Raw genomic sequence first — 24,631 nt, 5'->3', positions numbered from 1 at the left:
CATCCTTGGAGAGCTCTTTGGTCTTGGCCATGGTGGAGAGTTTGGAATCTGATTGATTGATTGCTTCTGTGGACAGGTGTCTTTAATACAGGTAACAAACTGAGATTAGGAGCACTCCCTTTAAGAGTGTGCTCCTAATCTCAGCTCGTTACCTGTATAAAAAAGACACCTGGGAGCCAGAAATCTTTCTGATTGAGAGGGGGTCAAATACTTATTTCCCTCATTAAAATGCAAATCAATTTATAACATTTTTTACATGCGTTTTCTGGATTTTGTTGTTGTTATTCTGTCTCTCACTGTTCAAATTAACCTACCATTAAAATTATAGACTGATCATTTCTTTGTCAGTGGGCAAACGTACAAAATCAGCAGGGGATCAAATACTTTTTTCCCTCACTGTACACCATATTGACCATATAGCCCAGAGGAATAGACTATACAGCCCAGAGGTATTTACCATATAGCCCAGAGGAATAGAACATATAGTCCAGAGGTATAGACCATATAGCCAGAGGTATAGACCATATAGCCAGAGGTATCCAGGCTCTGTCGTAGCCGGCCGCGACCGGGAGATCCATGGGGCGGCGCACAATTGGCCCAGCGTCGTCCAGGGTAGGGGAGGGAATGGCCGGCAGGGATGTAGCTCAGTTGGTAGAGCATGGTGTTTGCAACGCCAGGGTAGTGGGTTCGATTCCCACGGGGGGCCAGTATGAAAATGTAGGAGGAAAATTATGAAGATGAGGGATGAAGGAGAGGAGTGAGGGATGAAGGAGAGGAGTGAGGGATGAGGAATAGGGGAGCAAGGAGTGAAGGATAGGATCGAGGGATGGAGGAGAGGAGTGAGGGATGAAGGAGAGGGATGAAGGATAGGATCGAGGGATGAAGGAGAAGAGTGAGGGATGAGGAATAGGGGAGCAAGGGGTGAAGGAGAGGAGTGAGGGATGAAGGATAGGATCGAGGGATGGAGGAGAGGAGTGAGGGATGAGGAATAGGGGAGCAAGGGGTGAAGGAGGGGATGAAGGATAGGATCGAGGGATGAAGGAGAGGAGTGAGGGATGAAGGAGGGGAGTGAGGGATGAAGGAGAGGAGTGATGGATGAAGGACAGGATCGAGGGATGAAGGAGAGAAGTGAGGGATGAAGGATAGGATCGAGGGATGAAGGAGAGGAGTGAGGAATGAGGAATAGGGGAGCAAGGGGTGAAGGAGAGGAGTGAGGGATGAGGAATAGGGGAGCAAGGGATGAAATGGAGAGGAAGAAGGACCCAGTTGCCATGGCAATATGATCGACTCTCATTCGACTCTTTTGTCTCGAGGGTCAACTGTCGATCCTACCTGCATAATAAACCTTATACACAACCATGCACACACACACACACACACACACATGCCCAAACACACACACACACACACACACACACACACACATGCACATACACGCACATGCACACGCACACACACACACACACACATCCATAAACACACATAACATGCAAACAATTACAACACACACACACACAAACACACAACACACAGGCACATACAAACTTACAGTATATTTAGAAACACATAAACTCAAATATTTTATACACACAAACCCAAATATAAACACTCTGAGCCCAACATTCATTGAAAAAACAACAGTTTGGCTGAGTCAGTTTGTCTCTCTCTCTCTCTCTCTCTCTCTCTTTGTCTCTGTCTCTGTCTCTCTGTCTTTCTCTGTCTCTCAATTCAATTCAATTTCAATTCAATAGACTTTATTGACATGGCAAGTTAAATTGTCAAAATATACATATAACAAAAATGGTGGGACCAACAGCAATAATAATAGTAGTAGTGGAAATGGGATTACCATTAACAGCAACTACAACAACAATATTAATGAGAATAACAATACATTAAAGCAATAGTAGTCGACCAGTCTCAACATGACTGAGAGGACACATGACATAGTATGACAGCCAAAACAAAACCAAAATGGGAAATATAATTGACATAACATTACACTTTTCACTGGCTATCCCTCAGGTTGTGGCAGGAGGACACATTTTGGCTTTTCACCCAATAAATATTTGATTTTTCATCTTTTATAGTTTCAAATTCTTTGCACTGAATGATAATACATATTCTCTTAGGTCTGTGTGTTTGTCACAGTGTAATAGGAAATGCAGCTCTGTCTCTACCTCTCCCCGGGGGCAGAGTGAGCACAGCCTGTCCTCTCTGGGCAGCCAGGTTTGCCTGTGACGACCGGTCTCTATAGCCAGACTGTGCTCACTGAGTCTGTACCTAGTCATTGTTTTCCTCAGTTTTCTATCAGTCACAGTGGTCAGATAGTCTGCCACCATGTACTGTCTGTTTAGAGCCAAATAGCATTGAAGTTTACTTTGATCTTTAGTGGTGTCTTTCCAATTGGTGATATATTTTTATTTTTGCTTTGTGATGATTTGTTTGGGCCAGATTTTCTGAGTGCTGTCCTGAGGCTCTATGAGGTTGGTTTGGGTTAGTGAACTGAGCCTCAGAACCAGCTGGCTGAGGGGACTCTTCTCTTGTTTCATCTCTTGACATAGTGGAGCTGTGTGATGGAATGTTTTGGGCTCACTTGTTTTTAGGAATGTTTTGGGGTCACTTGTTTTTAGATGGTTGTAAAATTTGATGGCTCTTTTTTCTATTAGAATAAGGAGGGGGTATTGGCCCAATTCTGCTCTACATGTGTTATTTTGAGTTTTTCTTTGCACTTACAATACAGTCTTGCAAAACTCTGCATGCAGCATTTCGATTGGATGTTTGTCCCATTTGGTAAATTCATTATTAGAGAGCGGACCCCATACTTCGCTGCCATACAGAGCAATTGGTTCTATAACTGATTGGAACATTTTGAGCCAGATTCTAATTGGAATTTCGATTTATTTTAATGTTCCTTTTAATGGCATAGAATGCTCTAATGGCTTAGAATTCTCTATCTCTCTCTCTCTCTCTCTCTCTCTCTCTCTCTCTCTCTCTCTCTCTCTCTCTCTCTCTCTCTGTCTCTCTCTGTCTCTCTCTGTCTCTCTGTCTCTCTGTCTCTCTCTCAACTCAATTCACTTCAAAGGGCTTTATTGGCATGGGAAATATATGTTAACATTGCCAAAGCAAGTGAAGTAGATAATAAACAAAAGTGAAATAAACAATAAAAAATGAACAGTAAATATTACACTCACAAAAGTTCCAAAGGAATAAAGACATTTCAAATGTCATATTATGTCTATATACAGCGCCGGAGAAGATGGCTGCCGTTTTACAGCCCTCTAACCATTTGTACTATTATGTGTCTTTTTCCGCGTTATTTGTAATTTATTTTGTACATAATGTTTCTGCCATCGTCTCTGATAACCAAAAAGAGCTTCTGGATATCAGGACAGCGATTACTCACCTCGTATTGGACGAAGATTTTTTCTTCAACGAGGCGGCGGCGAAGGATATCATGCAGACACCCGACAAGGCCCAAATCCCCGTCATTCGCGTGAGGAAGAGACGGAGATATCGTGGACGTAGATCGGGGTGCCTTGTAAGGATCCGACGGCGAGCGAGTAAACTGCCTCTTCCATCAATCCTATTAGCCAATCTTCAATCACTGGATAACAAATTGGATGACCTAAGATTACGGTTATCCTACCAACGGGACATTAAAAACTGTAATATCCTATGTTTCACCGAGTCGTGGCTGAACGACGACAATGATAACATACAGCTAGCGGGCTATACGCTACATCGGCAGGATAGAACGGCTGACTCCGGTAAGACAAGGGGTGGCGGTCTGTGTATATTTGTAAACAACAGCTGGTGCACAAAATCAAATACTAAGGAAGTCTCAAGGTTTTGCTCGCCTGAGGTAGAGTATCTTATGATAAGCTGTAGACCACACTATTTACCAAGAGAGTTTTCATCTATATTTTTCATAGCTGTCTATTTACCGCCACAAACCAATGCTGGCATTAAGATTGCACTGAATGAGTTGTACAAGGCCATAAATCAACAGGAAAACGCTCATCCAGATGCAGCACTCCTAGTGGCCGGGGACTTTAATGCAGGGAAACTTAAATCCGTTCTACCTAATTTCTACCAGCATGTTAAATGTGCAACCAGAGGAAAAAAACTCTAGACCACCTTTACTCCACACACAGAGACGCATACAAAGCTCTCCCTCGCCCTCCATTTGGCAAATCTGACCATAACTCTATCCTCCTGATTCCTGCTTATAAGCAAAAACTAAAGCAGGAAACACCAGTGACTCGGTTAATAAAAAAGTGGTCAGATGACGCAGATGCTAAGCTACAGGACTGTTTTGCTAGCACAGACTGGAACATGTTCCGGGATTCTTCAGACAGCATTGAGGAGTACACCACATCAGTCACTGGCTTCATCAATAAGTGCATCGATGATGTCGTCCCCACAGTGACCGTACGTACATACCCCAACCAGAAGCCATGGATTACAGGAAACATCCGCACTGAGCTAAAGGGTAGAGCTGCCGCCTTCAAGGAACGGGACTCTAACCCGGACGCTTATAAGAAATCCCGCTATGCCCTCCGACGAACCATCAAACAGGCAAAGAGTCAATACAGGGCTAAGATTGAATCGTACTACACTGGCTCTGACGCTCGTCGGATGTGGCAGGCCTTGAAAACTATTACAGACTACAAAGGGAAGCACAGCCGCGAGCTGCCCAGTGACACAAGCCTACCAGACGAGCTAAACCACTTCTATGCTCGCTTCGAGGCAAGCAACACTGAAGCATGCATGAGAGCACCAGCTGTTCCGGATGACTATGTGATCACGCTCTCCGTAGCCGATGTGAGTAAGACTTTTAAGCAGGTCAACATTCACAAGGCCGCAGGGCCAGACGGATTACCAGGACGTGTACTCCGAGCATGTGCTGACCAACTGGCAAGTGTCTTCACTGACATTTTCAACATGTCCCTGACTGAGTCTGTAATACCAACATGTTTCAAGCAGACCACCATAGTCCCCGTGCCCAAGGACTCTAAGATAACCTGCCTAAATGACTACCGACCCGTAGCACTGACGTCTGTAGCCATGAAGTGCTTTGAAAGGCTGGTCATGGCTCACATCAACAGCATTATCCCAGAAACCCTAGACCCACTCCAATTTGCATACCGCCCCAACAGATCCACAGATGATGCAATCTCTATTGCACTCCACACTGCCCTTTCCCACCTGAACAACAGGAACACCTACGTGAGAATGCTATTCATTGACTACAGCTCAGCATTCAACACCATAGTGCCCTCTAAGCTCATCACTAAGCTAAGGATCCTGGGACTAAACACCTCCCTCTGCAACTGGATCCTGGACTTCCTGACGGGCCGCCCCCAGGTGGTAAGGGTAGGTAACAACACATCTGCCACACTGATCCTCAACACGGGGGCCCCTCAGGGGTGCGTGCTCAGTCCCCTCCTGTACTCTCTGTTCACCCATGACTGCATGGCCAGGCACGACTCCAACACCATCATTAAGTTTGCAGACGACACAACAGTGGTAGGCCTGATCACCGACAACGATGAGACAGCCTATAGGGAGGAGGTCAGAGACCTGGCCATGTGGTGCCAGGACAACAACCTCTCCCTCAACGTGACCAAGACAAAGGAGATGATTGTGGACTACAGGAAAAAAAAGAGGACTGAGCACGCCCCCATTCTCATTTTTTCCTTCATCTGCTAATGTTACATTTGGACTATACATTATCACAAGAAAACATCTTCATTTGCCAAATATGGGCCAAGAAAGACGTGTCATGAGTGCTATCTGTAATGGTATAACTTTAATTATGTTAATGTTACATTTTCACTGTACAGTGCATTCGGAAAGTATTCAGACCCCTTGACTTTCTCCACATTTTGTTACGTTACAGCCTTATTCTAAAATGGACTAAATAGTTTCCCCCCCCCCTCATGAATCTACACACAATACCCAATAATGACAAAGCAAAGACAGGTTTTTAGAAATTGTTGCAAAATTATAACAAATTAAAAACTGAAATATCACATTTAAATACGTATTCAGACCTTTACTCAGTACTTTATTGAAGCAACTTTGGCAGCGATTACAGCCTTGAGTCTTCTTGGGTATGACGCTACAAGCTTGGCACACCTGTATTTGGGGAGTTTCTCCAATTCTTCTCTGCAGATCCTCTCAAGCTCTGTCAGGTTGGATGGGGAGCGTCGCTGCACAGCTAATTTCAGGTCTCTCTAGAGATGTTCAATCGGGTCCGGGCTCTGACTGGGCCACTCAAGGACATTCAAAGACTTGTCCCGAAGCCACTCCTGCGTTGTCTTGGCTGTGTGCTTAGGGTCATTGTTCTGTTGGAAGGTGAACCTTTGCCCAAGTCTGAGGTCCTGAGCGCTCTGGAGCAGGTTTTCATCAAGGTTCTCTCTGTACTTTGCTCCGTTCATCTTTCCCTCGATCCTGACTAGTCTCCCAGTCCCTGCCACTGAAAATCATCACCACATCATGATGCTGCCACCACCATGCTTCACTGTAGGGACGGTGCCAGGTTTCCTCCAGACGTGACACTTGGCATTCAGGCCAAAGAGTTAAATCTTGTTTCTCATGGCCTGAGAGTCCTTTATGTGCCTTTTGGCAAACTCCAAGCAGGCTGTCATGTGCCTTTTACTGAGTAGTGGCTTCCGTCTGGCCATTCTACCATAAAGGCCTGATTGGTGGAGTGCTGCAGAGATGGTTGTCCTTCTGGAAGGTTCTCCCATCTCCACAGAGGAACTCTGGAGCTCTGTCAGAGTGGCCATAGTGCCCTTCTCCCCTGATTGCTCTGTTTGGTCGGGTGGCCAGCTCTAGGAAGAGTATTGGTGGTTCTAAACTTCTTCCATTTAAGAATGTTGGAGGCCAATGTGTTCTTGAATTCCTTCAATGCCGCAGAAATGTTTTGGTACCCTTCCCCAGATCTGTGCCTCGACACAATCCTGTATCGGAGCTCTACGGACAGTTCCTTTGACCTCATGGCTTGGTTTTTGCTCTGACATGCACTGTCAACAGTGGGACCTTATGTAGACAGGTGTGTGCCTTTCCAAATCATGTTTCAATCAATTGAATTTACCACAATCAAGTTGTAGAAACATCTCAAGGATGATCAATGGAGCTTAATTTCGAATCTCATTGCAAAGGGTCTGAATACTTATGTAAATAAGGTATTTCTGTTTTTTATTTTATTTGCAAAAATTTGGACAATCCTGTTTTCGCTTTGTCAGTATGGGGTATTGTGTGTAGAATGATGAGGGGAAATGTAATTTAAGTCATATTAGAATAAGGCTGTAACGTAACAAAATGTGGAAAAAATGAAGGGGTCTGAATACTTTCCAAATGCACTGTACAGTGAGAGAGAGAAATATTTGATCCCTTGCTGATTTTGTATGTTTGCCCACTGACAAATACATGATCAGTCTATAATTTTAATGGTAGGTTTATTTGAACAGTGAGAGACAGAATAACAACAACAAAATCCAGAAAAACACATGTCAAGAATTTTATAAATTCATTTGCATTTAATGAGGGAAATAAGTATTTGACCCCTCTGGAAAACATGACTTAGTTTGCTCTGTTGTTTTATTAATTATTTCCAATGTGTTAAGTAATTATCTTTTTATTTTATTTTTTGTATATATTTTTTATATTGACTATTAAAACATTAAATCTACTTGCATTGAAGCCACTCAACATTTACATTACATTCAGTCATCTAACAGACTCCCATCCAGAGTGAGCCACAGAAGCAACCAGGGTCAACGCCCTGCTCACGGGCACGTTGACAGATCTCCCACAAGCTCAAAAACGGGGACCCGAACTAGCAAGTATGTCTACTTCACCGTCAGCCCATTTTATAGGTAAACTGCAGGGTAATACAAAAGTTGTATTTTTTTTAAAGATCCAATACGTAATATTGTACAGTTATCATTATTAGATTTGAGTCCAGAGAGTCCAGAAAAGTATCTTCAATGAGACATTGCAGGGATCTAGTTTGCGGACTTACTATAAAACATGAGTCATCGTCATACATGGACACCTTTGTTTTTAAGCCTTGGATTTCTAATCCTCTAATGGTGTTATTTGATCTGATTTTAATAGCTAGCATTTCGATGGCCATAACGAATAGATATGGTGACAGCGGACACCCTTGTTGAACTCCTCTTGACAATTCAAAACTCTCTGAGAAGTAGCCGCTATTTACTATTTTACACCTGGGGTTGCTATACATTTTATAAGAGACTCAACAAAATTGAAAAAATCCAGACATTTAAAAATAAAATCCAGTCTTACTTGATCAAAGGCCTTTTCAAAATCCGCTATAAATGCCAGGCCTGGCTTCCTAGATGATTAATGTTTTTCTATTGTTTCCAGTACTTATCTTATATTATCTCCAATGTATCGTCCATGTAAAAAACCTGTCTGATCAGGATGAACAACATCTGGTAGAACCTTTTTAATTCTGAGTGCTATGCATTTCGCTAGTATTTTTGCATCACATTAAAGTGTAAAAGGCCTCCAGTTTTTTTAGATAGACTGGATCTTTATATTTGCCATTTGGGTCTTGTTTTAATAACAGTGAAGTAATTCTCTTTTTTTCCCTCATGATTTGGTTCGGTCTAATTGTGTTGCTGTCCTGGGTCTGTTTGTGTTTGTGAACAGAGCCCCAGGATCAATCAATAAATCAATCAATTTTATTTTATATAGCCCTTCTTACATCAGCTAATATCTCGAAGTGCTGTACAGAAACCCAGCCTAAAACCCCAAACAGCTAGTAATGCAGGTGTAGAAGCACGGTGGCTAGGAAAAACTCCCTAGAAAGGCAAAACCTAGGAAGAAACCTAGAGAGGAACCAGGCTATGAGGGGTGGCCAGTCCTCTTCTGGCTGTGCCGGGTGGAGATTATAACAGAACCATGCCAAGATGTTCAAAAATGTTCATAAGTGACAAGCATGGTCAAATAATAATCAGGAATAAATCTCAGTTGGCTTTTCATAGCCGATCATTAGAGTTTAAAACAGCAGGTCTGGGACAGGTAGGGGTTCCATAACCGCAGGCAGAACAGTTTAAACTGGAATAGCAGCAAGGCCAGGCGGACTGGGGACAGCAAGGAGTCACCACGGCCGGTAGTCCCGACGTATGGTCCTAGGGCTCAGGTCTCTCAGTTGGCTTTTCATAGCCGATCATTTAGAGTTGAAAACAGCAGGTCTGGGACAGGTAGGGGTTTCGTAGCCGCAGGCAGAACAGTTGAAACTGGAATAGCAGCAAGGCCAGGCGGACTGGGGACAGCAAGGTGTCATCATGCCCGGTAGTCCTGACGTATGGTCCTAGGGCTCAGGTTCTCAGAGAGAAAGAGAGAACGAGAGAATTAGAGAGAGCATACTTAAATTCACACAGGACACTGGATAAGACAGGAGAAGTACTCCAGGTATAACCAACTAACCCCAGCCCCCCGACACATAAACTACTGCAGCATAAATACTGGAGGCTGAGACAGGAGCGGTCCGGAGACACTGTGGCCCCATCCGAAGAAACCCCCGGACAGGGCCAAACAGGAAGGATATAACCCCACCCACTCCGCCAAAGCACAGCCCCCGCACCACTAGAGGGATATCCCCAACCACCAACTTACAATCCTGAGACAAGGCCGAGTATAGCCCACAGAGGTCTCCACCACAGCACAAACCAAGGGGGGGGCGCCAACCCAGCTTGCTTAGGGGACTGTTCTCCAGGTTCATCTCTCTGTAGGTGATGGCTTTGTTATGGAAGGTTTGGGAGTCGCTTCCCTTTAGGTGGTTGTAGAATTTAACAGATATTTTCTGGATTTTGATAATTAGCTGGTTATTGGCCTAATTCTGCTCTGCATGCATTATTTGGTGTTTTACGATGTACATGGAGGATATTTTTGCAGAATTCTGCATGCAGAGTCTCAAGTTGGTGTTTGTTCCATTTTGTGAATTTTTGGTTGGTGAGCGGACCCCAGACCTCACAACCATAAAGGGCAATGGGTTCTATAATTGATTCAAGTATTTCTAGCCAGATCCTAATTTGGATGTCGAATTTTATGTTCCTTTTGATGGCGTCTCGATCTTTCTCTTTCTCTCATACCCCTTGTTCTTCCTCTTCCCCTTCTCTCTCTCTCCTCCCCCTCTCTCGTTTTCTCTCTCTCTCTCTTTCTCACTTTCTCTACTCCCCCTCTCTCCTGCCCTATATTCATATCTAATCTGGCCCAGTCTGATTTCTTGTCCGACTCCAATAATCTTGTCAAGACAGATGGCACACTCACACACACACACACACACACACACGCAAACGCACACGCACACACACACACACACACACACAAACACACACACACACACTCTCTCTCTCTCTCTGTGACCCAGATTGGATTGGCGTGAAGTTGATTTCGTTACGTTTGGCTCTGTCACACTTCCCGAAGCCTCTCCCTCCTCCAGACTCCTGATCCCAACAGGATTAGCAACAGGGACGATAACAGGTTTAGAGATGAGGTGGAAGTAAGACCCTGGTTTAGATTTGGGGTGGGAGGGAGACCCTGGTTTAGATTTGGGGTGGGAGGGAGACCCTGGTTTAGAGATGAGGTGGGAGGGAGAACCTGGTTTAGAGATGGGGTGGGAGGGAGACCCTGGTTTAGAGATGGGGTGGGAGGGAGACCCTGATTTAGAGATGAGGTGGGAGGGAGACCCTGGTTTAGAGATGAGGTGGGAGGGAGACCCTGGTTTAGAGATGGGGTGGGAGGGAGACCCTGGTTTAGAGATGAGGTGGGAGGGAGAACCTGGTTTAGAGATGGGGTGGGAGGAAGACCCTGGTTTAGAGATGAGGTGGGAGGGAGACCCTGGTTTAGATATGGGGTGGGAGGGAGACCCTGGTTTAGAGATGGGGTGGGAGGAAGACCCTGGTTTAGATATGGGGTGGGAGGGAGACCCTGGTTTAGAGATGAGGTGGGAGGGAGAACCTGGTTTAGAGATGGGGTGGGAGGAAGACCCTGGTTTAGAGATGAGGTGGGAGGGAGACCCTGGTTTAGATATGGGGTGGGAGGGAGACCCTGGTTTAGAGATGGGGTGGGAGGAAGACCCTGGTTTAGATATGGGGTGGGAGGGAGACCCTGGTTTAGAGATGAGGTGGGAGGGAGACCCTGGTTTAGATATGGGGTGGGAGGGAGACCCTGGTTTAGAGATGGGGTGGGAGGACAGGGAGGACAGGGGAGGTGAAGATGGAATGAAAGATAAAGAGAAAAGGCAGAATGGAAGAGGGAGAGAACTGGGAGAAATAGATCGAGGGAGATATTAGGGAAAGTAAGAGAGAGTTAAGGAGAGAAAAAAATATGTAGTGAGATGAAGAGAGAGAGAGAGAGAGAGAGAGAGAGAGAGAGAGAGAGAGAGAGAGAGAGAGAGAGAGAGAGAGAGAGAGAGAGAGAGAGAGAGAGAGAGAGAGAGAGAGAGAGAGAGAGAGAGAGAGAGAGAGAGATAGAGATAGAGATAGAGATAGAGATAGAGATAGAGATAGAGGTAGAGATAGAGGTAGAGAGATAGAGAGAGAGAGATAGAGAGGTAGAGATAGAGAGAGAGACAGAGACAGAGAGAGAGAGAGAGAGGTAGAGATAGAGAGAGAGACAGAGACAGAGAGAGCTCACCATCCTCCCGGCACGCCTAACAAGCTAATCCATTCCATCGAGCTCGGCTGACACACCTCTTTGTCTCATCCTCCCTACTGTGAGATTTGAGAGTGGATGAGTGAGTGAGTGAGTGAGTGAGTGAATGAATGAGTGAGTGAGTGAGCGAGAAAAAGAGAGTGTGCAGGTGAGCGAGAGATGAGGAGAGAAAGAGAGAGAGAGAGAGAGAGAGAGAGAGAGAGAGGTAGAAGTGTAGATGAAAGATAAATGCCAGAGGGAAGAGTTGCCCTTTACTATGATCTGTTACAGATCAGGCTCTGAACCACAGCAAAGGGGAGGCGCGGAGAAGGGGGGGGAGAAGTAGAGAGAAATGGAGTGGAGTCATTCTGCATCATTCTTGCATCCTTCTTGCATCCTTCCAAATGAATAAGAGGAAAAAAGGAGTGGAAGTGTCACGTTCGTTGATTGACGGGTCAAGACCAAGGCGCAGCGTGATATGCATACATGTGTATTTAAACTTAATAAACACAACGACAAAACAATAAACAAAACAAAACGTGAAGTCCAAGGTAGACACAAACAACATACCTTTCACAGAACAAGATCCCACAACCCACTAGTGCCAATAGGCTGCCTAAGTATGGTCCCCAATCAGAGACAACGAGCTACAGCTGCCTCTGATTGGGAACCACACCGGCCAACATAGATCTACACATAATAGAACACCAACATAGAACATACACACCCTGACTCAACATATACGAGTCCCCAGTCAGGGCGTGACAGTACCCCCCCCCCCAAAGGTGTGGACTCCGACCGCACAACATTTACTTAACAGGGTAGGGGCCGGGTGGGCATTCCGCCTCGGAGGCGGATCCGGCTCCGGGCGTGACCACCACCTATTCTCCGCCTCCCTGTTGCGCCCCTGGTCTGGTCTGGACCTCGGCGCGCTGCTTCCCCTCTCCTTCCTCCCACTATACTCCAAGCCCTGTCTGTACCCTGGTGTGGAAGACCCCGAACCTGGAGAGGGGCTGACGTCTGGGTCTGGACTGGAGCCGCTGACCGGAGCTGGACCGGGCACCGGTGGAGCGGACTACTCAGGCTCCGGACTAGAGCCGCTGACCGGATCTGGACTGGACCCCGGTGGAGCGTACTGCTCTGGCTCCGGAGTGGAGCTGCTGACCGGAGCTGGATCAGGCACCGGTGGAGTGGACTGCTCTGGCTCCGGACTGGAGCTGCTGACTGGTGCCGGACCAGGCACCGGTGGAACGGGCACGGGCCGTGCCGGACTGGACACACTCACCACTGGTCTGGTGCGAGGAGCAGGCACGGGCCGAACCGGACTAGGAACATGCACCACTGCCTTGGTGCGAGGAGCAGGAACAGGCCGGGCCGGGCTGGCGACGCGCACCACTGGCTTGGTACGAGGGACAGGAACAGGCCGGACCGGGCTGGCGACGCGCACCACTGGCTTGGTGCGAGGGGCAGGAACAGGCCGGGCCGGGCTGGCGACGCGCACCACTGGCTTGGTGCGAGGAGCAGGAACGGGCCGGACCGGACTGCGAAGGCAGACTGGAGGTCTGGAGCGGAGAGCTGGCACAACCCATCCTGGCTGGCTACCCACTTTCGCACTACACGTGCGGGGCGCTGGCACAGGACGCACTGGGCTGTGCACGCGTACTGGCGATACAGCTCGTAGAACCGGCGCAGGATATGCGGGACCGAGGAGGCGTACTGGAGACCAGGAGCGTTGAGCCGGCACACCCCGTCCTGGCTGGATGCCCATCTTCGCACGGCACGTGCGTGGTGCCAGCACAGGACGTACAGGACTGTGCCGGCACACTGGCGACACAGTACGTAGCTCCGCATAACACGGAGCCTGCCCAGTCACACACCTCCTCACGTGAGTACGGGGAGTTGGCTCTGCTCTAACGCTAGGCTCCGCCAACCACCCTTTTAGCACCCCCCCAACATTTTCTTGGGGCTGTCTCTCGGGCTTCCTCCTCGACCGGCGTCCTCTGCATTGCCGCTGCTCCTCTCTATACCGCGCCTCCACTGTCTCCTCCCAAGGACGGCGATCCATCCCGGCCTGAATCTCCTCCCATGTCCAGGAACCCTTTCCTTCCAGGATCTCCTCCCATGTCCAGGCTGTCTGCTCCTGGACACGCTGCTTGGTCCTCGTTTGGTGGGATCTTCTGTCACGTTCGTTGATTGACGGGTCAGACCAAGGCGCAGCGTGATATGCATATATGTTTAAACTTAATAAACACAACGACAAAACAATAAACAAACCGAAACGTGATGTCCAAGGTAGACACAAACAACATACCTTTCACGGAACAAGATCATACAACCCACTAGTGCCAATAGGCTGCCTAAGTATGGTCCCCAATCAGAGACAACGAGCTACAGCTGCCTCTGATTGGGAACCACACCAGCCAACATAGATCTACACATAATAGAACACCAACATAGAAATACACAACATAGAATATTCACACCCTGACTCAACATATAAGAGTCCCCTGTCAGGGCGTGACAGGAAGCCACTTTAGACTGTTGAAATGTAGCCACAAAAATCCTGTTGCATTACTCCCCAAATCCAATCTATTGATCCACAATAAAATATTTCTTAAATCCCCCATAAAGCTTAAGCCTCCAGTTTCTACACAGTGTCTAGAGCAGGGATGGGCAACTTTGTGAGGAAAACATTTTAGCCCCCCCTTCTTGACAGCGGAGAGAAAAAAAATGTTTTAGTGTACATTTCCTGCAATTCTATACATTTTGCCATGGGGCTTAGAGAAAATGTTGCAGTTTTAAAGCGAGTTTGCTGCAATCCTACAAATGTTTTGCCGTTGGGCGGAGAGAAGATTTAACATTTAACATTTACCAATCTAAAACATTTTAGCTGACATAGACTAATTGAGTGACTGTCAGTGACTGAGGGGGGAAATTGACCGCCAGTCACCCATCCCTGTCCTAGAGGAAGACTTAGTTGGGGTTAGTGGAATAACTTTGACCACCTGAAAAGACACTGGCAAATACCTACATGCAACCCATCAGGTTACCCATCAGGTTAGCCATTGGGGTGGAATTTTTGAGAGGAGGGTAATTCACATCACGTTCAGTTCAGTCTGCTACAAGAGCCCACCCTCCCTACATAACCCACCCCCAACATACTACATCTCCCTGCATAGTACATCTCACTACATAACCCATCCCCCTACATAACCCACCCCCCTACATAACCCATTCCCCTACATAACCCACCCCCCTACATAACCCATTCCCCTACATAACCCACCCCCCTACATAACCCATTCCCCTACATAACCCACCCCCCTACATAACCCATTCCCCTACATAACCCATCCCCCTACATAACTCACCCCCCTACATAACCCACCCCCCTACATAACCCATCCCCCTACATAACCCATCCCCCTACATAACCCATCCCACTACATAACCCATCCCCCTACATAACCCATCCCCCTACATAACCCATCCCACTACATAACCCATCCCCCTACATAACCCATCCCCCTACATAACCCATCCCCCTACATAACCCATCCCCCTACATAACCCATCCCACTACATAACCCATCCCCCTACATAACCCATCCCCCCTACATAACCCATCCCACTACATAACCCATCCCCCTACATAACCCATCCCCCTACATGGTACATCCCACTACATAACCCATCCCCCTACATAACCCATCCCCCTACATAACCCATCCCCCTACATAACCCATCCCACTACATAACCCATCCCCCTACATAACCCATCCCCCTACATGGTACATCCCACTACATAACCCATCCCCCTACATAACCCATCCCCCTACATAACCCATCCCCCTACATAACCCATCCCCCTACATAACCCATCCCCCTACATAACCCATCCCCCTACATAACCCATCCCCCTACATAACCCATCCCCCTACATAACCCATCCCACTACATAACCCATCCCCCTACATAACCCATCCCCCTACATAACCCATCCCCCTACATGGTACATCCCACTACATAACCCATCCCCCTACATAACCCATCCCCTACATAACCCATCCCCCTACATAACCCATCCCCCTACATAACCCATCCCCCTACATAACCCATCCCCCTACATAACCCATCCCCATACATAACCCATCCCCCTACATAACCCATCCCCCTACATAGTACATCCCACTACATAACCCATCCCCCTACATAACCCATCCCCCTACATAACCCATCCCCCTACATAACCCATCCCCTACATAACCTATATAACCCATCTCCCTACATAACCCATCCCCCTACATAACCCATCCCCCTACATGGTACATCCCCCTACATAACCCATCCCCCTACATAACCCATCCCCTACATAACCCATCCCCCTACATAACCCATCCCCATACATAACCCATCCCCCTACATAACCCATCCCCCTACATAACCCATCCCCCTACATAACCCATCCCCCTACATAACCCACCCCCCTACATAACCCATCCCCCTACATAACCCATCCCGCTACATAGTACATCCCCCTACATAACCCATCCCCCTACATGGTACATCCCACTACATAACCCATCCCACTACATAACCCATCCCCCTACATAACCCACCCCCCTACATAACCCATCCCCCTACATAACCCATCCCCCTACATAACCCATCCCCTACATAACCTATATAACCCATCTCCCTACAATTTACATCTCCCTAGAGGGAAAGATGAGAGAGAGGGATCGAGAGAGGGGGAGGGAGAAGGAGGGAGAGAGAGAGAGGAGGGGGGGGACTGTGTATATGGGGGGTGGGAGACCTGAGTTGGGAGGCTACGTGATGTGTGTTGTCATGGTGATATTTTCTCTGTCTCCCACACGCAGAGAGATGGTGGTTTAATTTGTGTGTGTGTGTGTGTGTGTGTGTGTGTGTGTGTGAGAGAGAGAGAGAGAGAGAGAGAGAGAGAGAAGACCATTGTAAATACAACTAATATTTATGTTCATTTATTTTCCCATTTGTACTTTAACTATTTGCACATTGATACAACACTGTATATATACATAATATGACATTTGAAATGTCTTTATTCTTTTGGAACTTCTGAGTGTAATGTTTACTGTTTAATTTATCTATTATCTATTTCACTTGCTTTGGTAATGTTAACATACGTTTCCCATGCCAATAAAGCCCTTAAATTGAATTGAAATTGAGAGAGAGAGAGAGAGAGAGAGAGAGAGAGAGAGAGAGAGAGAGAGAGAGAGAGAGAGAGAGAGAGAGAGAGAGAGAGAGAGAGAGAGAGAGAGAGAGAGAGAGAAGAGAGAGAGAGAGAGAGAGAGAGAGAGAGAGAGAGAGAGAGAGAGAGAGAGAGAGAGAGAGAGAGAGAGAGAGAGAGAGAGAGAGAGAGTTTTTTTTTTTTTTTAAGAACATATATTTTGTAAAAAGAAATAATATTTTGTAAAAATAAAATATATATTTTTTAAATAAATAATATATTTTTTAATAACGTTGTCTGCTAAATTGTATTTGACAGTATGTTCGAATACATATTTCAAATCACATTTTCAAAAACCTGGGATAAATGCATGGGAGTGTATTTGAGTCATTGTATTTCAGTTTTTCAAATACTTTCCAAGTGTATTTCCAAATACATTGAAATATTCAACGACTTGTCTTTAAAAAATAAAAAATACCTGAATACTTACTTTGAATGTATGGGAAAGTAACTGAGATATTTTAAATAGTATTTGAACCCAGATCTGGCACGAATACACGAAAACAAGCTATTAGAAACACACACACACACACACACACACACACACACACACACACACACACACACACACACACACTCACTCACTCACTCACTCACTCACTCACTCACTCACTCACTCACTCTGAGGGATGGATGGGCTGTCTTCCAGACAGTAGGCTCTGCGTCTTCCTGTCTGCGGTTTGGCAGGTCCCAATGCCACCGTGGGGGCAGATGATATGATATATAATGTCACTGTTTCAACTAGTCGTGATAAAATTGCATTGTGATACTTGGTTGTTTCTTTCTAGGCCCCGTAGGGAAACTATAGTCGTTTTCTTACAATCACAGTAGCAAATTCAATAGCTTTGTTGGATCACCTTTGCAAGTGCCAAAGGTAAGAATACATGAATATTGTGACTTTTTCAAATAAATGTTTTGTGACTCAATAAAACTCAGTTGGTGGAAAACAGCTAATTATTTGGTTTGATCTTCAATTTGATGAATGCCTTTCAATTATTTGCTGTTTGTATTATTTACTGCTTTTATTGGAAGTAATGCATATAATTCCTACATGAAGTGAAAATCGAATATTCTCTTGATGTTTTTATTTTTTAATAAATGTGTGTTTGTAGGATTACTGTTCGGAATTTGCTCTAAATATCAAACCTGCTGTCATTTAGTTATCCCTCTTTATCGCTATAGTATAATATAGTATTGTATAGTATTGCATAGTATTGTATAGTATTGCACAGTATTGTATAGTATTGTATTGTATTGTATTGTATATTATAGTATAGTATAGTATAGTATAGTATAGTATTGCATAGTATTGTATAGTATTGCATAGTATTGTATAGTATTGTATAGTACAGTATAGTATTGTATAGTATAGTATAGTATAGTATAGTATAGTATAGTATAGTATAGTATAGTATTTTGTATAGTATAGTATTGCATAGTATTGTATAGTATTGCATAGTATTGCATAGTATTGCATAGTATTGCATAGTATTGCATAGTATTGCATAGTATTGCATAGTATAGTATAGTATAGTATTGTATTGTATTGTATTATATTGCATAGTATTGCATAGTATTGTATAGTATTGCATAGTATTGTATTGTATTGTATTGTATTGTATAGTATAGTATAGTATAGTATAGTATAGTATTGTATTGTATTGTATTGTATTGTATAGTATTGCATAGTATTGCATAGTATTGCATAGTATTGTATAGTATAGTATAGTATTGTATTGTATTGTATTGTATTGTATTGTATTGTATAGTATTGCATAGTATTGCATAGTATTGCATAGTATTGTATAGTATAGTATTGTATTGTATTGTATTGTATAGTATTGCATAGTATTGCATAGTATTGTATAGTATTGTATAGTATTGTATAGTATAGTATAGTATAGTTATAGTATAGTATAGTATAGTATTGTATTGTATTGTACATTTAGCTAATAATTTTGGACCGCAAATGTGAAGTTTTTAAGGTGATCTGTATCTTTAAATCCCATTTAGTTCAGTAGTGTAGCACCATCCAAATAGCTGAGCTAGCTTCTTCACCATTACTGATGTGAAAGAGAGGTCAGTGACGGTTGTTCTGTCTGGGTGAAAGAGAGGTCAGTGATGGTTGTTCTGTCTGGGTGAAAGAGAGGTCAGTGATGGTTGTTCTGTCTGGGTGAACGAGAGGTCAGTGATGGTTGTTCTGTCTGGGTGAAAGAGAGGTCAGTGACGGTTGTTCTGTCTGGGTGAAAGAGAGGTCAGTGATGGTTGTTCTGTCTGGGTGAACGAGAGGTCAGTGATGGTTGTTCTGTCTGGGTGAAAGAGAGGTCAGTGATGGTTGTTCTGTCTGGGTGAACGAGAGGTCAGTGACGGTTGTTCTGTCTGGGTGAAAGAGAGGTCAGTGACGGTTGTTCTGTCTGGGTGAACGAGAGGTCAGTGACGGTTGTTCTGTCTGGGTGAAAGAGAGGTCAGTGATGGTTGTTTTGTCTGGGTGAACGAGAGGTCAGTGACGGTTGTTCTGTCTGGGTGAAAGAGAGGTCAGTGATGGTTGTTCTCTGTTTGTATTTTACAGGGAACATGGAGCTCAGAGTGACTGTCTTCCTCCTCTCAGGTCAGAGCTCACAGAGTGATGTGTGTGTGTGTGTGTCTGTGTGTGTGTGTGTGTGTCTGTGTGAGAGAGAGAGAGCATCTGAAACAATAACACACTCTCCTCCTCTCATGAGTATCAGTTTGTGAAGAAAAAGAAGACCTGGGCTGAAGCTCAGAGTTACTGCAGAGAGAAGTACATTGACCTGGCCACCATAGACAACACAGAGGACATGAACAGACTGAGACAAGTTACTGTTGGTTCCAGTGGTTACAAGGACAGGGCCTGGATAGGGCTTTATGACGACATGAACTGCTGGGAGTGGTCCTTAGACAACAGTGATTACTACCACCGACGGGACTGAGTACGGTAACTGGTATGCAAATGAACCAAACAATTTTAGTTCCAGCCAGTGCTGTGTTGTGATCGAAGACAATGGGTATTGGAATAACAGAAACTGTGCGATAGAATTGTATCCTGTCTGCTATGATGGGGAGAGACAGACAACCGGGCTGAGGCAGCACAGTATGAACTGGGCTGAGGCTCAGAGCTAATGCAGGCAGTAACCACACAGACCTGGCCACGGTGAGGAACCAAACAGAGAACCAGAAGATCCAGGAATTGGTATCTGACTACAGTTTTTCTCAATTGCTAAAACACTAAACCCTATTGTCTGAACCAAATGCTCAGTTGCCTGAACCCACTGATTGAATCAATCACTCTTTTGGCAAAACCATAAGCACTTTTCACCTGTTTAGACACAACTTGCCAACACATTTTCATTGTGATGCACCCGTGCTGCATAATGGTGAGCACATGTGACAAAAGTCAAACACAATTAGAGCACAGGTATCACCACTTGAACACAACAACTCAAAATTGATCACACTTGTGGCTAATGATGTGAGGGAACATATACAGTAAGCCAGTTTAGAGAGCACTGGTTTGTGAGGCCCTACAATTGATAGAAATCTGAGAGGAAGAGTTCGTGTGAGAGGTGGTCGAGGTGGTCAGCGAAGACAAAGAACAGTAATATCTGATGAAATCAGAGCTACTGTGATTGACCATGTTCTTGTCCATGGTATGAGCATGAGGGAGGCTGGACAAAGGGTACAACCAAACATCAGTAGATTCACTGTGTCCACCATAATCCGAAGATTTAGAGAAGAGAACAGGTAATTACCTTTTTTTGACATTATAGTACAGTATGTAAATGTTGACAGCAATTACTGTATGACATACTATATACTGTACCACAGTATACTGTAAGTGAATATATGTTTCAGTACATCACTGTACCAATGTACTGTAGTATTGTAATGGAGGGTTGGTCTAACTGTTTGTAGGCCTAGTATTCCATGTATATTTTTTGTAACTCCATGTTCTCTTTTTGTAGAATTGAAAGACTGCCACATGGGGGTGGGAGGACAGGTATGTTCTCCCCACACCAAGAGACCCTAATTGTTGATATGGTCCGTAAGAAAAATGCCATTAAACTGAGCGAAATTCAGCAGAAGATCATTGAGGACCATTTACATTTTGAGGGTATCAACAGTGTCAGCCTCTCTACTGTTGATCGTGTCCTCAAGCGCAACAGACTGCGCATGAAACAGCTATACAGAGTGCCCTTTGATCGCAACTCAGACAGAGTCAAAGAGCAAAGATTCCCACATTCAATGTTGATTACTCTAAGTAGTGATTTACTGTAGTGGCCTAAATCACTTTTTTCCGTATCACTTACAAAACTATATCTATTTCTACAGAGGGTTTTTCAACTGGATGCAATGGAAAGACCCCATCAATACATCTACATGGATGAAGCTGGGTTTAATCTCACCAAAAGGAGAAGGAGAGGCCGTAATGTGATTGGCCATCGGGCCATTGTTGGTGTTCCTGGGCAGCGTGGTGGCAATGTCACATTATGTGCTGCCATCAGCAATCATGGGGTTGTCCACCATCATGCCAACCTGGGGCCCTACAACACTCACCAGCTCCTCATTTTCCTCAATCACATGCGAGATGCTTTGTTAGGGCAGCAGGATGAGCATCCCATCTATGTTGTTGTTTGGGACAATGTGAGTTTTCACAGAGCCCTCCAGGTTAGAGAGTGGTACAATATGAACCAAGGTTTTATCAATCTTTGCCTTCCACCGTACTCCCCTTTCCTAAACCCCATTGAGGAATTCTTCTCCTCATGGCGGTGGAAGGTATATGAACGCCAACCTTACACCAGGGTAAATCTCCTGCAAGCCATGGGACTTGCCTGTGGTGACATAGGTGTGGAGGCATGCCAAGCCTGGATACGGCATGCCAGGTTTTTTTTCCCCGTTGCCTGGCCAGACAAAATGTGGCCTGTGATGTGGATGAAGTCCTGTGGCCTGACCCAGTACGGAGACATGATGCTGTGGCTGAGTAATGCACTTATTTGTATATTTCTGTACTTTATTTTTACATGGGCTTACTGTACACAAGTGGCAAACGCATAAGATTTCTGTTTGTTTTTACAAGTGCTACATGTAAATGCACAAGATTTCTGTTTTGTGTTTTTGTACAAGTGCTAAATGCACAGTTTTTTTTTGTTTTGCAACATGCATTTAGCCTACAGTGAACAAACAAACATTTATTTCTCCAGCTTCATGTCCTGAGCATTGTGTTTTCTATTTTTCTACGTAGTGTTTAGTGACTGTTCAGTAGTGTTTTTTATTTTGATTGACTCGGGGCACGATTTGACAACATAGTTCAGTTTTGAGCACAGATTGAACTGTTTTGAGGTGAAAGTTTGGTTTTGCAAGAAGAGTCTGAGGTTTTGTGAATGTAGCTTGAAAATTGGGTTTTGTGTTCACAGTTAAGAGAAAAGGAGAGCAGCTTTCAAGAAATGTGTCTTAGCAATCGAGAAAAACTGTAATCAGCACTGTGTTGTCATGTCTGAAGAGACAGGCTTATGGGATGATGTGTCCTGTGGTAATCTATTTCCTTTGTCAAAGCAGCGTACGGAAGCAGCATACGGTGGTCAGGATGAAGATCCACTCTGCTGCTGATATGACCAATCCTCAAGTTGAACAGCAGAGAGAGAGAGAGAGAGAGAGAGAGAGAGAGAGAGAGAGAGAGAGAGAGAGAGAGAGAGAGAGAGAGAGAGAGAGAGAGAGAGAGAGAGAGAGAGAGCAGAGAGAGAGAGAGAGAGAGAGAGAGAGAGAGAGAGAGAGAGAGAGAGAGAGAGAGAGAGAGAGAGAGAGAGAGAGAGAGAGAGAGAGAGAGAGAGAGAGAGAGAGAGAGAGAGAGAGAGAGACAGAGAGAGAGAGAGAGAGAGAGAGAGAGAGAGAGAGAGAGAGAGAGAGAGAGAGAGAGAGAGAGAGAGAGAGAGAGAGAGAGATTGTCCAGATCCGTCTACACTTGTAAGACACAATGCGTGTCTGACTACCTCCGGAGGCGGTCAGGAAGATCTGATCACAAATCAGATCACAATGCGTCTTTTAATCACCTACATCTGTCTGAAAATGTGGGCACAATCAGAATGTGGAGAAGATCAGGAAGAAGGATGCCTGTTAGAACCAGGTATAAACAGGGCTATGTTGCCATGGCGAGGGGAAATAGTAACCTTGCATGAACACCATTTTGATTAATGCTTGTAGCCGGTCTTTCACACACACTCACGCAAACATACAGAGGAGTCTCCCAGGCATTTCAGGGGTAATTATATGTATCTGGGTGTCTGTGTGTAAATATATCTCCTCATAATTCAAATTCACATTTCACCTTATCTGAGCCGATAACACGGCTGGCTCACTTTGACCCTGGGGACCTACGTAGATGTTAATGTTTTGACCCTGGGGACCTACGTAGATGTTAATGTTTTGACCCTGGGGACCTACGTAGATGTTAATGTTTTGACCCTGGGGACCCTACGTGATGTTGTTTGTGTTTTTTTATTTTTCCGGTTTGTCCTTCAGATAATCATCAATAAGAATACGTGGAAATGATCAAAACCTGAGTAAGACAGGAGAAAAACTGGTCGAAAACATTATTTCACACAATAACGACACAATGTTTTTCAACCAGTTTTTTGTGTTAGACAGTGTGTGTAAGTGATTGTGTGTGTTTTCAACCAGTTGTCTTACTGGGCTAGGAAGACAAAGACTAATGGGAAATGGGAGGGGCTCTAGAGCCCTGTAGTCATCTCCCACGTGAATCTAGCCATCATTCTAAGCACCACATTTTATTTTAATCATAAACTTAGCCAGAAATTAAACCACTTTACCTCTAAACGTAACCGTTTAATTTACAATTAATCCTAACCCTAAATTAAAAACAAATACCTCATATACATTCTAAAGTGAGGTCATTTAGGTTAATGTCCAAACACAGTTCATTCTCTTCCTGTTTACTGTTCTCCCATTGGTGTAGCTTCATTCTAACGCTAGGCCTTTACTGCAGCCAGAGATAGTAGAACCATGATGGAGGAGGCTGGGGAACAACCTCTGATTTACTATCAATGTAAAAGAAGGAAACTGGGGCCCGCAGCGGCTCCCCTGGCCACAGATAATCCCATTTAGCGTGACGAAAGACAGGGTTGGTGCACAGGGCCGATAGCAGAGTTGAATTATGACTGTGTTCATCTTCTTTATTTCTCTGTGATTGTCTGGGCTTGTTCGATTCCAACAGGGGACTAGTACGAAGAAGAAGAAACAAAACGAACATGTATGCACTCACCACTGTAAGTCGGACTGGATAAGAACGTCTGCTAATTTACTAAATTTCAAAATGGGAGGAGAATGAAAAGACGTAGAGCTAGGGAAAAGGAGAGAGAGAGAGAGAGAGAGAGAGAGAGAGAGAGAGAGAGAGAGAGAGAGAGAGAGAGAGAGAGAGAGAGAGAGACAGAGAGAGAGAGAGAGAGAGAGAGAGAGAGAGAGAGACAGAGACAGAGACAGAGACAGAGACAGAGACAGAGACAGAGACAGAGACAGAGACAGAGAGAAAGAAAGAGAGACAGAGAGAGAGATAGAGAGAGAGAGAGAGAGAGAGAGAGAGAGAGAGAGAGAGAGAGAGAGAGAGAGCCTGTTCAGTGATGAGCTCCAACGTGATGAAGAACCTGTTCAGCGATG

The 24,631-nt window shown here is 45.0% G+C and overlaps 1 protein-coding gene across 1 annotated transcript in view; it reads right to left on the bottom strand.

Annotated features, from left to right (window-relative positions):
- LOC123491486 (DNA-directed RNA polymerase II subunit RPB1-like) overlaps positions 1-24,631 on the bottom strand; it is a 163,982-nt gene that overhangs the window by 96,073 nt on the left and 43,278 nt on the right. Inside the window, exon 2 of the mRNA XM_045222296.1 lies at positions 10,462-11,214. Coding sequence (XP_045078231.1) covers positions 10,462-11,214 — 753 coding nt within the window. The remainder of the gene's footprint in view (positions 1-10,461; positions 11,215-24,631) is intronic.

This window comes from Coregonus clupeaformis, chromosome 8 (assembly GCF_020615455.1).
Source record: "Coregonus clupeaformis isolate EN_2021a chromosome 8, ASM2061545v1, whole genome shotgun sequence".
NCBI lineage: Eukaryota > Metazoa > Chordata > Actinopteri > Salmoniformes > Salmonidae > Coregonus > Coregonus clupeaformis.
Note: the sequence above shows the minus strand (reverse complement) of the source record. Positions and strands in the feature narration are given on the sequence as shown.